The 14,873-nt window shown below is 47.7% G+C and overlaps 1 protein-coding gene across 1 annotated transcript in view; it reads left to right on the forward strand.

Moving 5' to 3' along the window:
* Window positions 1–14,873, forward strand: part of LOC119383812 (MAM and LDL-receptor class A domain-containing protein 1) — a 167,892-nt gene that overhangs the window by 46,340 nt on the left and 106,679 nt on the right. The window contains exon 14 of the mRNA XM_049412968.1: window positions 7,774–7,941. Within this exon, the coding sequence (XP_049268925.1) occupies window positions 7,774–7,941 (168 nt within the window). The remainder of the gene's footprint in view (window positions 1–7,773; window positions 7,942–14,873) is intronic.

Genomic DNA, 14,873 nt, shown 5'->3' on the forward strand with positions numbered 1-14,873 from the left:
AAACCGGTATACCCTTCAAAGTCAGAGTATTGATTTTCTCAAAAGTCAATTACGATTTTTTTTAGCGGGCTCAATGCTTTGCGTCAAGGGAGTGAGCACGATCTCAGAAGCAGCACGTCATTGAGTGTACTCTCTGATGTGCGAGACTGCTGTTCTGATAAAATATCGCCTGGCTGGCGCGGAACACGCAGCACAGTCACAGCGAAAGCTGGATGAGTGCCCTTTCTAGAGCCCGTTGTAGACTCTCTTGGAGCAACTAATACAAGTACATATGCAAGGTACCCACTACGCCATAAACCATCGTAATTTTTCTCAAGTAGCGAAGCACCCACAATGCCATTTTTCGTCATTCTTCGGAGAATCGTGGTACCCGCAACACATCTGTAAGGCATTATGTGCACTTTGTGTTGTGACTGATGACGATGAAGAATTATGGCTGTGACCTTTGTAACGGGTTGGAAGCATACAACGACCGACCCGTTGCGCAATTCGCATTGTATGATGCCAGGTTGTTATTTTACTCTTCTTCCACGCTACATATTACATATGTTAACATGATTCCTTTCTCGACATATGACGCCTGTATAGAGTATTTTTGCGAAGGAGTTACAAGCACCAGCGTGGCACTGTGGTGGAATACTCGACTGCCAGGCAGAGGGCGCGGGTTAATCTGATCCTACAAATTTGTTTCCCATTTGAATTTTTTTCTTATTCCGCGCGAAAGTGGTTACGGACACCGGCGACGGCGGCCAACTATGGCGCCAAAATCGCCTGTTGCGATCTCATAACAACTTTCGCTGTAACAAACTTCAGCACCGACAATGCCCTCTCCACGCTGGCCGGCGTAACAAGTGCGCAAAAGTCCACTTGCGTGAATATAAACATCTCTGGTTGCCACTGTTCTCGTCTTTCGCACAATTTGATCATTACTTTGGAATTCCTGCCTGAGGTACGCGTGAATACTGTACCCTGAGGTATCCATAATTGCTCATGTTGCATGACCTCAGTTGTTCCGAATTTCCAAGTTTTCTCGTGAACCGAAAAACGATTGAAAAAAATTCAGTTTCACTCCGGAACGAAATAATATATAACGTTTCGGTTACCTTTTCGTTCCGGTCAAAAATATCGGTTTTTTTTTGTTTTTGGTTTATGTTGACTGTGGCTCCGCCAGCCAAAGAAGACGTTTTTATGATCATGTGCGGTCAGTCGATCGTCGATCTGAAAGAATCGCATGATGACGTCGTGTGAGTAGTGACAAGTTCCGTGAGTGTTTCCTGGAAGAGAGACATTCGGGACCTACGAGAGGAATGACGACGATCAGCGCTGAAGTTTGCGAGAGTGTTTCCTGGTAGAGACGCATTCAAGTTCCGTCTAAGAATTGTGCACTGAATACGCTGTTCAATATTCAGGACTTTAACTGATCTTGAATATGTTGTAATGCATGAGATTGCATTTGTAGCGCGTGATCTGTTTGTTTAGTTCCCGTTGTGTAACACCATCTCAGTTATATTGTGAAATTTTAACTTGTACCAGCCGAGTGTGCATGTTTGTGATGCTTGTACTGCATTAACTGAGAATATAATTTGTTTCTCTTATCAACTCTTGGCTCTGACTCGGTCTTTGGACCACAACCGGCGTTCGCTGGCGCTCTAAAAGGACAAACTCTAAATAGTCCGCGTTTTCGTGGTGCGTTTCGGGGGGCCGACACGTCCGCCCTTGAAATCTGCCCGGCGATTGCATTCCCCATTAACGGGATTAGTGAAATCAATACTGCTATAAAACAGCATTTTAACACGAAAGTGTTTTATGTCGGGGTCCACCAAGACTTCAGTGACGTATTTCCGTCACGGAAATGACGTCGAAAAAATGTACACGATCAGATGGCAAAGAAAAAAAGTTCCGTCACTGGGCATCGAACCCACGACCGCTCGGCCCGCAACAACAGATACCGGGCGCGCTATCCACTGCGCCACGGTCTCAGACTAGAGGCTTTACAAACGCGCCTTTTATATCTACCACTCTCCCGGTCGGCGGGGTGGTGTTGCCCTCTGGGAGCGGCAAAGTAAAGTAATTCGTCATTACTGTGGCTTCCGCGATTTAGTACCTGCAACGCGTTACACGTTCGTCCCATTCGGCGCGTTTTCAATAGAAGTGCAATTTTGTCAGTGCCTTAACACACCGCGAGGTGGCGACCTTAACGCAAGCGTCGGCTCGCTCACAGCATATCGCTAATCAAACCAATAATAGCTCTGCGACGCGCGCCTGCCTCACCTGGCTGCAACACCGCGTTCCCCGCCTACGCGTTCGTTCCGAGAAAAATTGCGGCCGGGCTACCGGGGCGGCACGACGCGCTTTGCGTTTCCCTCTAGTGCGGCCGTGGTGTTCAATCAAGTTTTAAAATCCTGCAGGATGGCGACCAAATTCTGCGTTCAATACGCGACGCTCTTCTGGCTATCACAACTCGTTCTCTGATTACGCTTTCACCGCTAACTACTACAGCTACCACAAGGGTTTGTTTAATCATTGAACATGGACGTTAGTCGTCGGCATGGAGATGTACCACCAAGCATGAAAGTGGGTGCATCCACGTTAAACGGTGCTATAGCTGCCAGACATCAATATACATTGTGCAAGTTCTCTTATATCAATGTACCGTAAACATTCAGTTACTTCTATAAGGGCACGTTTTACTTTCGTGTTATTCCGATTCCTATGATGGAGGGATCAACCATGTTTTTTTCTTATATCATAGCAATGCAAGAAAAGGGAAGAAGTAAATTCAATTGATAAAAACATGTGGTCCTCATCAGGCTTCCTCTAAACCTGGAAGAAAACGGGCACGTCAAAACATATTGCTTTGTTAAATACAGCACCTACTAACCAAAATAATCCCTCCTACACATCAGGAGGGAAGTAATATGCAAGTGCACGCGCTACTTCAATATGTCAGCCACGTTAAGAGCGGCCAGAGAATCCAAAACTTTTAAGTCTTCCTTTCCGACCTAAAGTGGACATTGAAATTTTGAAATCGAAAGAAAATTGATGTCCCAGCCAAGGGCATGCCTCAAGACTCCGCCATTACCCCTAAGCTTTTAAATCTAGCTTTGAGCACCCTACCTAACTTGTTCGTTGAGTCCTCTACAAAAATGACCATACTTACACTCGCGGTATCTACATCTAGAAAGCAATAGCATTACAGGAGGCTCTAGGTAAAGCTGAAAAGTGTCTGGCGGGTAGTGGAATGTCGCGTTCCCTGAGAAATGGAAACTTCTAATTCTTAAAAAATTACACCATTTCCCGCTAAAGGGGACCATGAGGCAATGTGAAGCCGGAGCACTTGCACGATCGCGTTCCGTTGGCGTTCGTTGGGCATGCTACCGACCTCGCGTCCTGGAACGCGAAGAGGAACGCTACGCGCGTCTCGTCTTCCCTCTAGCCTGGCCGTTATTTCTCACAGGGCGAGCGGGGAACGCGGTCGACTGGCGTGCGAGAGGGGGGCAGCGTAGGAGAGGAGAGAGAGGGCGAGGGGACTCGCCTGCACTGGTGCTCATCGTGGCGTTGCGCAGGAGAGAATTTTGGCATGTCTAGCCCGCGTTTCAGAGGAAGAGTGGAAAGGGGAGGGAGGAGAAGTGGAGAGCGGAAGTGGAGAGGGGAAGTGGTGAGGTGAAAGGGAGAGGGGAGAGGAGAAGAGGACAGGAGGAATGGTGAGGGGAGTGGAAAGGAGGTGTGTGGAGAGGGTATGCGCACGCGCACTAAGGGTGGTGACGTCGCACACCACCACCACCAGATTGAACTCCGCCATAAGATACTTCACATCTAAAAAAAGAACAAATGAATACCCCATTCAAGAGATCCCAGACCCTGGAGTAACGCTGACTTGAAGCATGTGCCTAAGGGTAATACTTGGATTGGTCTTGAAGAAGGACGGAAAGGAACTAGTCACGTTAGAACGACTTCCCGTAACGGTTACGCAGGTTCAGGCAGAGTTCAAAAATTCAAGATCTCGTTTGAAACAACGACACACCCAAAAACTCATACAAGCTTTAGTATTAGCTGAATGAGCGCACTGTATCGAAATGCGAATAAGAGTGAAAGAGACAACTTGAAGATACTGGTAAGAATCGCATACACATTGGCAATTGGGCTACCATGCCAATTTGCATACTGTAAGGGAAGCCACAGCGACCTTACTTTGTAGTATCGAAACAAAATCGATGTCTCAGCCAAGGGCATGCCTCAGGACTCTATCATTACCCCTGAGCTTCTCAATGTAGCTTTGAGCACACTACCTAACTTGTGCTCAAAAGGGGCAATAGCGAAGAAATAAAGACGTTGAAAAAGAGTTATGGTGCAAGGGTGGCACTGAATGTAAGCCGGGAGATATTTACTGCGCTTGTCAACAAGAAACAGTGTGAAGAGATTACAGCTACACGTTTAGCAGCCAGGGGCCTTGAAGCAGCCGGAAAAGTCTTCGTTGCCAGCTGAATACCCACCTGCGGAAAGGACTTGTCATTCGCCATTGTCACGATCTGCCAAATCAAACTTATGACCTCTCCGGACAGGAAGAATTATCACCAATGAGGCGAAGACATTCCTCAAACGCACATTGTGAAGACCCCGAAACACGATATTTTGGTAAGAAACCAAGAGGCTAACGCTGCCGTCTAAGAACATTTACACCGAGCCACATCACCAGAAACTCCTGAACCGCCATACCATGCGAAGGAATACAAAAGTGCTATGACGATATTTTTTAGCATTATAAGACGACTGCGCGCTAATACCCAGCACCTCGTTCCAAGGTAGGAAGGTAAACATACTCATTAAGGCGAAAGTCCTTGTTGCCTCATCAAGCGTGAAAATTGTGCGGCGTCCCACGTCGGCATCCAGTGGCGTCGGCGCAAACACGAGTGATGCAAAAAAACATCACGCCGTATTGACGTCACCATATGACGACATAAGGACTTGAGATATCGCCTAAATTTCTTACTTCACCATTACGCTACTATAACGTCACTGTGACGTCGCATCGCGTGATGTCAGGTGAAGACATAATCACATGACCTCTTCGCTTTGTCACAGGTGGGTCGATCATGAAACAGAGGCAGTACAAACCCAGGTGAGCTGCAGAGAGCTCGCAACGCCCGCGATCCTGGAGGCAGTGAAAAGCCACGTTATCTGAGGAAAGCGTGCGGTGGGTGGCGAGGCATGATTAATACATCGACTGAGAAGAAAAAGAAGATGGCTTTCGCCTTCGAGTTGCTTTAGGCGCATGCGTAAGGGGCCCTGTGATATTTTTATTCACAAAAGAATAATGTAGGGACAAAAGGGACGACGTTCGGCCCTCGGACCACTCTAGATGGTCGAACAATTTCGCGCTTTGGCGGCCCTTCTGGCCCCGCCCACTGTCGGAAGCTGTAGCTCCGGCTACGAGCTGCGCAGAGCAGCCTCCCATCGCTTCTGATCACGGAGCAAGAAATATTTAGGAGGTGAGACTCCCGACAGAACAGGCGTCCACGGGCGTCCAGATAACGCCAACAAAATAACATAAATAACGTCATAGGAAGGCACAGGCTCGAGAACGCAAGTAAAAAGAATAGCACCATCTCCCGCTCAAGCGAACCATCTCCCTGCTGCTTCGTATCCACACATAGTTCCTTTTAGCCGGAGATGGTTACGTTTTTTGCGCCAGTTTCTGCGAGCTTACGCAAGGAGTTCGCGGCGACGGAGCCAGATACGAACGCGGCCGAACGCGCACCGCGTTCACGCTCCGTGTGAGTACGCTAAAACGGGAGCAACGGGCATCGCGCGTGGGACCAATTCCCTCGGCAACCGAAACGGCGACAATTGCCTTGCCTGCCAGATGCTGCTGCGCAAATAGATAGGCCATCAGCATAAGACCACGGTTACCTGGCATGAGGTTGCCTTCCAGCATAAACAGCTTGGTTTACAAGATGAAGCGTATTGAAACACTCTTACTCACTTTTAAGGAAGCATACACTATTTCCAAAAATATATATGCGTAAGTCTAATATACCAAAAAATTACCGCTGATAACTGTGCAACTGATTATGTAAGGGTACATAATACAATTAACGAATTCACGTCTCTGAGACATCAAGGCTGTTTCTTTTGTGAAAAAAGAATATCGAATTCAGCACCAATCTTCGCATTAGCGCCATGAAAATTGCTGTAAAGATACACCAATATTTGACTCGTATATATATTTTAACAAAACTGGTTTTAGACTGTAATGCCTGAAAGTAACTAAAATGTCAGGGTTTTTCTGTTATAAAACGTATATCTAAAATCTGGTGTCATCCTCACAATTTATTGCGAGCGCATGTGTCATGCCAACCTACAGGCTGCAAGTTTACAAATGAGTAAATCAGGCATTTTCGATTTTTGGTAGTGTAGTGGAAACTTACGCCCGGCGCTGCATACACTTGCTGGGGAAACAACGCGAAAAACAGGACAACAGAAGGAGGAGTCAACCTACAGAGCTGTGGTTTGGCATCTCCTTCTCATGTCATGATTTTGCGCTGTTGCCCCAGCAAGCATGAACCGACCAGCCCACATAAGCACGCTGCAACAAACACATCTCCAGCCATTCGCCAGGAACGAGCTCGAAATCGTCTGGCCAGCTCTTCTTGGGACACTGCCTGTTGCTTTTCTTTCATGCATTGCCAGCGATTCGCCAGCTTTATATTATGGTGGAGGCTGCTGCAGTTTTCGCCAACCCTGGAATCATACAGTCAAACTCTGCAGTCCCCCATGCTTGACGACGACAAGCTGCCGGGGACGCCTGACTTGGCCAGAAATCCTCACCGGCTTCGCCAGCGATTGTAGGTGTCAGTGCCCAGCGTCATCGCGATCCTGACATCTGCAGTGCCACATAACCAGCACAGAGTAGCCAGCCGGTCTAAGAACTGGCTAACCTCCCTGTCTTTCCGCTTGTTTCTTCATTTCTTCCTTCCCATAACAAGCACGTTGAACAGTGTCTGGAATCGTATTAAAGTTTAACGTGTGTCGCGAAACTGTGGTTCAATAACCACGCCATACGGACGTGGGCTAACTTCAAAACCAAAGCAGAGACGTTCCCAAGAGCCCTGGCTTATGCAAGGTTCACGCCGAACAACGCATACGAAGTCAAAATATGAAGAGAAGCAGCAAGCAAAGTAGCAGGCATCGTCCGAACAGCGGCTGGCCAGGCATTAGCGAGATCGCGTCTCGCGGACAGCTGATGGTCGCGGTGAAAATCATTTATTAACAAAAGATAGGCGTGGGACCTCTTTAGAAGTCCCTACAGTCTAGGTGAAGTACGTCATCTCGGGACCCCATAGGCTTAAGCCACCGCCCTGGTCCTCTGTATTAAGGTCTGCTGGGCCTGATGATCTGAGCAACTAAGCAGGGCCGCCTCCCAGTCCTCTCGGGTAGGCTTTGGGTGAGGAATAAGGGCTATGTTACTTGATATGTTTGCAGCGCCCGAAATTGCACTTCGTTACAGTGCAAATAATGTCTTTCGCTTGAGCCACCGAGTGCAAATAGCAGAACTGTGCCACACTCTTTCGAAAATTAAGAAAACTCTATTGCCTCTAAAAGCACGAACAGAAGCGTAATGTTTTTATTTGCGCAGTTCTTCGCCATTTTTTAAAACGCATGATCGGCCGTCTCAGTGAAGCTGGTGGTGTAATGTATTGTTCCATTCTAGTGTACTGAAGTGTAAATTTAGTGCGTTCGATTTCTTTTTTTTTTCCCTGTCCCATCACACAGATAACGTTTTTCTACGCAATGCAAGGGAAAAGCCAGCCGAAGCTAACGCTCGCCATTCGCACAACGAGAGACGGACCATGGAGGGCCTGGTGGACACAGACAAGGCCAAGCGAATTCTTTCACTTTCACAGCGTCAGTGTGTCACTCCCGCAAACGGCGCCTTACCAGGTAAAATTAGCCACCTATGAAGAACGTCACATATACACAAATGAGGGGTTGATTTTTTTTCTGTGTGTCGGGAGCTAAGAGTGTGGCATGATATATTACGGGTAACCTTCATGTATGTCTTCCTAACTTTTTTTTCGATAACTTCATGGATGCTTGAAGGCTTATACATGTAATGTAATAATGTGTGAGCTCACGCAGAAAGCAATGTGTCCCCTATCGACAACACCTTAAGATAATTTATTGAATTCAGCAAAGTGAGAAGCTACATTGAGGATACATGAACGAAAGAAGCGGAATTTATGAGCTCGTAGCTATGGCGGCGCCGACTTACGCTCCCAGCTTTAAATGCGTGGATATACCCGATAAATTCTACGGGAGGGCGGCCGCCGCCGTAGCTCAATTGGCATAGCATCTAACGCGTTATTCGATGGTTGCAGGTCCGGTGCCTGCCGGCGGCAAGTTATCTTTTCGTCCACACTAATTTCTTCATATTTGTATCATAAATACTACACATAACGTCCCCTATTCCTTTCTTACCTTGGTTGTGTGTTGGTTATCATTATTGACAATACGTGCCACTTGAAGCGGAGGTGACGAGTGTTGTTAAAGATAGGTAAACTAATTTAAACCTTGTTAAGTTCTTATAAGCATGTACCGTCTGCTGAGTCGAAACCTCTTTTTTTTTTCGTGAATATTTTTCTGCCAAACCTTTCAACGCCCATCTTGCTTGTACACATGATACAGAAACCACTGCCTGATAGCCTGCTGTTAATATTATCCACGGCATGTTACAAAGGCAAAAAAAATATGCGAGGTATTCTCGTCCCCGTTCCCGAAGTTACATGTTGCCGCACACAAAGGCAAATGATCGCGATTTCGATCACACCCTTGGTATGCTCTTGATTCCGTGCACACAAATTCACCCCCGCTTTGTTGTTTTGAGGACATGATGCTCACAACTTCTGCAAATTATTACAACTTTTGCATGCTTTACATAAATATATGTACTTCGGTTTCGTACCGTTAATACACAACTCCGGAGTCATCCGCCACGATGTGCCTCATAATGATATCGCGGTTTTGGTACGCAAAACCCCTAATACTACCCGTACACAAAGAGGGAGCCATCCATTTTGTCGAATATTCATCTAAATGGATCCCTGTACCACCTTTATCAGTTCCCGTAGAATTACTTCAGTAGTGGACTAGACTGCCTCCGTCACATCTTGCTGAAAATGTTTTCTAGTCCTTCAAGCTTAAGACCGTTATCACACGCATCAAACAGTCGTCCCATTTCTGGTGCCGTCAGTGAGCCCGCTGTAAGTTGAAGAAGGATCGCGGTGGGGAAGACGACTACAAGGAGTCATTGTGTCGGGAAATTTTGTTTTCATTTCTAAGGCATGAGCTGAGACGGCTCATGAGAAGGGACCCTCGGCGAAAAGCCGTCTTGTGGTTCAAAAAATTGCAACCTCCCAAGCGCGTCCCGAGCCGTGCGATCTTCGCGCTAAACTCCTCCTTGCGGCGCTCACGCTCACGACAAAAAAAGCATGGCTGGTTCGTCAGTCATAGGAATCAGTATAACACGAAAGTGAAAGTTGCCTTCACAGAAGTAGTTTATTGCGCATTGATCTATGAGAGCTTGTAGAATGTCTATTGGTGTTTGGTAGCTATAGAACCGTTTGAAGTGGATCGCCCACGTTGGTGCCTAGCGGTACTCTCCATCGCGACGACTAACGCCCATAATCATGGTTCAACCGCTGTGGTAACTGAAGTTGTTAAATTATACCTGGACACAGCGTATCGTGAATCGCACGCAATGATGACATCAACAAGCATATAATAAACACTGGTACTCGATATGCACTTCTTCAAAACGTCGTTGATTGAGAGACACGGTACAGTGTGCGTTCTCGAGTACTAGGGTAACCTACGCCTGTGCTCATGCATCCAGTACCACAATGCGCCTCAGCAACACTGGAGGTTAAGATTCGTAGCTTGAGCCGCGAACGCACGGAGGCGTTCCACGCCCCGCTGGCCTCTGTCTCTCTCCACGAAGGCGCGGCATTCCCCTGTCGACATCGTTGCCTTTCTGCGGAGCTTATTGAAGCTCTTTTAGTAGTCGGTGCTAGGACACTCGAAGCAGTAGGTGGCGGAGAAACAGCGTTGGTGCATGTGGAAACTGCATTACTCTGACAAGGAGCCATCACACGCTAACACGAAGCGAAAGGCAAATAACGTAACGGCGTCTAGATTGGCTTCGAGATTGCGCGCCTGCCGGCGCACAGTCTCTGAGGCCATGCTTTAATTGCGTCGTCACCAAATCGCTTCCTATCGGTCGGTGCTCGTTATTGTCATGAAGCACTACTTCACTTCATTGCACTGATCACAAAAGGCGGCATCGCCCAACACCACCTAGATGGCTTTGCACCGCCCCGGCCCGCCTAGCACCGCCAACAGAGAGCACCGTGCGAGAGAGAATGTGTGAGCGATATAAGGCACGTTTGTGGAACATCGTGCAGGTGCGTCGATGGCGTAGTCGGTAGAGTGCCGGGTCCTTACCGCCGCGAACTGATAGGTCGCGTGTTGAATTCCCGGTGGTGGAACCTTGTTTTCTTTCTCATCCGTTAGTGCGCATTTTACCAGCGTCATATTTGTGACGAAAATACCTCAGTAAAGTCTTGGTGCACCCCGACATAAAACACCTTCGTGTGAAAAATATTAAAAGAAAAAAAAGCTCCTTCCGCATGTTAGAAATTGCCCTGTAAAATAGGTACACATTGTTTTCGCGTTCGAGGCATCTTCCGCGAATGCATAAGGAAGCCTATGAATTTTACGTTTATAATTTAATTCGCCGCTTCTTCCGCTTAGACGCGAGCAGCTCAGATACATTTGGCTAGTCAGGCTGTATCGCGTCAGCATAAGCTTGGAGTTACGTCACCCACAGAGACCCGCCGGCTGATCACCATCAAAACATGGTGATCAACCGGCGGGAGGGCGCCGCGTTCTGACTCGTCGCACAACATGGCTGCCCCCACATGACGACCGCGGTACCTGCACTACCCAAGCACTCGCATACTGCAGCGCGTAAAATAATTGTAAGACGGCAGCTAAGTGGGAGTTCGCACTTGTGCGCTCCCGCCTGTCCGAGCTACGCTTGTGCCTACGGGTAATCGACTGTGTCCTGCGTCGGACTTACCAAGGGCTAGTAGTCAATTGAACAGTGAGAGTTTCGAAGCAACACTTTTATAGCACGCTCTTAGGCGACGGTTACTGCGTTGAGCGGCGTCGCCGTACGCGTCGGCGTAACCGATAGAGCGAATGCATAGTCTGTCGATATCACGAGCCACTGGCGTCTAACCTCGCTTTCCTCCCCCTTCACGCGCGCTGGCCCCTCATTCGGAGCTCCTCCGTATGCAGGGCCGACACGTGCAGTGCGGTTGGCTTCACTTGCCGTAAACGTGTTCGAAACACAGTTTTCCCTAGTAGTTTGCTAGCTTGTATACGCTGGGTATTGCGTTACTCTGACACAAACCGTTACATTCATGCCTGTTTGTTCGTCGTTAACACAACCAGTATAAAAAAGCCCCAAGCTTTTCTTTCTTCTGAGCTGTTAATTGGCTACTACAGCGAGTTGAATCCACATCTCTGAAACAATGTGCATTTCAATGTTCTGCAGCGTAAAACTGAGCCATCGCACATTTTTATAACAAGATACATTTACTTGGCTAGCAAGAAAACGTCCTTTTTTGTCCTGAAGCTCATTCAGTATTTTGCATGAGGGACATGTATGTAGCCGTTTACCAGTCAAAAATCGCCATGTTGAAGGTTCTGAAATGAAATTTAAAGAACTTTATCTGAAGCTTTTTTATTGCTTTGGTTTGTGGATGTCTCCTTAAAACATGTGGAGAATAGAGGTGTTTTTTTTTTACAGCCCAGAAAAAATTAATTGTGGCGGTTTTCCAATTACCTTCATGTATAATATGCGTGCCTTAATTTTCGTCCTTTGTTTAACTGTATTGAGAAGCGCTGCAAGTTTAATTCATGTAACTATTGTTTTTTTCATTAGCACGCTCCTCAAGCATTCTTAGCGCTTAACGCTAATGGTATGGTGTCATAAAATCTTTTTTTTTAACTGCGTGCTTTCAACAGGTAATGTATCTCAACTTGGAAACATTCCTTAAAAACCGTTTTATTGCGATAGCAATTATATGGACACTCTCGGCTGATTTTTGCCGTCGCCGTCTGTCGACGCCGTCATGTCCCGGATATGTATATATGCAAAAAGGCACAAAGAAGAATAAAGCAGAAGAAAAAAATTCTGGAGTACCCGACCGCGGATTCGAACCAGTAACCCGTCGCTCCCCAGCGCGCTGCGTTAGACATCTCAGCCACACGCCGTGCATGCGCCAGCGAAATAACGGCGAGCTATTTATATGCACCATGTACCGCTGGTGGTAAGCAAATATCGGAGGAGCGTGAGCGTGTTTTCTATCAAGCAACGCTCCTAATTTTCTTTCAGTTTGAAAACTGCCTTTCAGTCGCGCACGACAAAGTGGCCCTTTTCTGTACCCACTCGTTATGTGGAAGGGAAAAAAAAGAAAGAACACCGGGAACACCTTACATCAGACGCCCCCGTGTGGCTGGAGACGCAGGGGGTAACTCCACGCGCCACAGTTTAAAAGAAAAAGAAATATCTAAGAGCGTCTGATTCTCCATTGTCGACACTTGCAGACGCAAGGCTCCTAATTTTCTTTCATATCGAATACTGCCCTTGAGACGCGCACGACAAAGTGGCCATTTTCTGTACCTACTCGAGATGTGGAAGGAAAAAAAAGACGAAGAACAGCAGGCACACCCTTTAGGCACACCTTGCATCAGACGCCCCCTGTGGTAGGAGACGCAGTGGGTTACCCCACGCGCCGCAGTTTAAAATGAGAAATAGCTAAGAACGGCTAAATTCTAAATTTCCCCACTTATATTACCCGCTGGTTTCATGGCCAATCCCCCGTAGTGGGTAAGAGCCAAGGATTAAGGGTCAAGCAAGCAAGCAAGCCAGCAAGCAAGCGTCTGATTCTCCATTGTCGACACTTGCAGCGTGTTGCTAAAGCACATAGGCTATAGGCACCCTGCAATGCAGTTTCCGAGATACGATGGTAGCGCCAGAAAACACAGCCTAGCGAGTGGACGCAGCAAAATCGAGTGTCTATCCTCCGCATCCTCTATGTTCAGAAACGCTCCTTGACTTGAACGTGACTTGCCATCGCCTCAATGCAGTGAGTTTGAAACGCGTTTGTAGCGTTTCTGCTGCCTTGGCACAGCCTGAAAAGAGCGCGTTCTAAACGCGTTTGTGCTGCATTGAAGGCGGTGGCAACATCCCTGAGGTGATTACGAACGCACGTAGGAAGCGTTCGTTGAAAGAGGCGCCCAGAAGGGAGACACTTGAGCGCGTCGATGTGTCCAGCGAGCGTTTCATTTTCTTGGTATCCCTGGCGGCTGGTGCCCTCAACACTCAGGCGTTCGATAAGAGCTCCATCGCGCCCTCTGGTCAGTGACGGGTGCCTATAGTGAAAGTTTCCTACAATACTTACTAGAGGGAACTCTGGCGCTAGTGTCTATGGGAGCTGCAATGCATCGCGCTTCAGCCAGCATGGGAATCATGGGTAGTACACGGATTTGTCTAAACTTCGTTTTTTCGGCTCCGTTTGGCTCCGCGTCGCCTGCATCCGCTTTGTCGCAAAACGAAGTTCAGCAAAAATTAGCAGTTTCACTTCACCACTTTAACTTCTTTAGGCTCACCGATTCAAATTTGGTCACGAAGTTCACAACGATCCATTCTTTTATCCGAAAGAAAACTAAAACATAGCAATAAACAAAGCCACAAGTGCGTTCGAAGCCCACAAGCACGAAGACAAGGCGCATCCGTGTACTACCCATCATTCCCATGGTGGCTGAACGATCGCAGCGCCAGAGTTCCCTCTAGGTCATTTTAGGAAACTCTATGGTGCGAACCATGGCCTCCGAGATTAGCCGGCGGCGCGCCGCCGGCTAATCTCGGAGGCCAAGGTGCGAACGGCGGAGCCTGGCATTGCAGCGGCTGAAACCGAACGCGTCTCCTCGCCGCAAGGAACGCGGCAGCACTTTTTTCTAGCGCTCCGATGCGTTCGTCTATGTGGACTCACTATGCGTTGCTTTTTTTGTTGCCACCCCGCAGTTATTATTGTTTTCTTTTTTTTGACAAGCGTCCAGTGCTGACAACACTGCTCGGCGCCGCCGTTGAAGAGCGGTGAGACGCCGTGAGCTGGTGTATCACTGGCGTCTGAAATATGGTAGCTGCGCCCTAGTCGAATCAGCTGTAGTGAAATATAAAGAAAAATATGAGAGCATGATAATAAATTATAACGATTCACTACAGACGCCGCTTAGACACCGCAGTTGTACGTCCTCACCCGAAAGCGGAGAAAGCGCGCATCAAGGCACCTGTGTCCGCTGCCGTGTCATCGTGTAGTTGTAAAGGCTTTCCGGATGTTTCCAGATGTTAACATCCCCAGCGTATTGTCCACTTTTCGTTCTCACACACTCGCTGCGTACGAGTTGCTTAAAATTAGAATGAAATTATTCTAAATGGCGGGTACAACTACGTCTATACCAAGGAGGTTAAAAAAAAATTGCTGGAGCGGCGATTATTGCGCAAGAGTGAAGCCGTGCCCACCACAAGATGGCGGCTGCGGCCGCCATCTTAGTAGGGGCACGATAAATCATCGGCGTTTGGCGAAGGAAAGCGAGCGTTTTCCACGCACGCCAGACGAGTTTAATGTAGCAACTTTTACGGGTCAGATACTGCTCCAAGCGTGTCTTTGTGTTACTAGTTTTCATCAGTAAGCCTCAAAGTCATGGCAAATTTTATTGGAGATCAGTCGCCAATACTCCACTCG

The sequence above is a fragment of the Rhipicephalus sanguineus genome, chromosome 2 (assembly GCF_013339695.2).
Source record: "Rhipicephalus sanguineus isolate Rsan-2018 chromosome 2, BIME_Rsan_1.4, whole genome shotgun sequence".
Classification (NCBI taxonomy): Eukaryota; Metazoa; Arthropoda; class Arachnida; order Ixodida; family Ixodidae; genus Rhipicephalus; species Rhipicephalus sanguineus.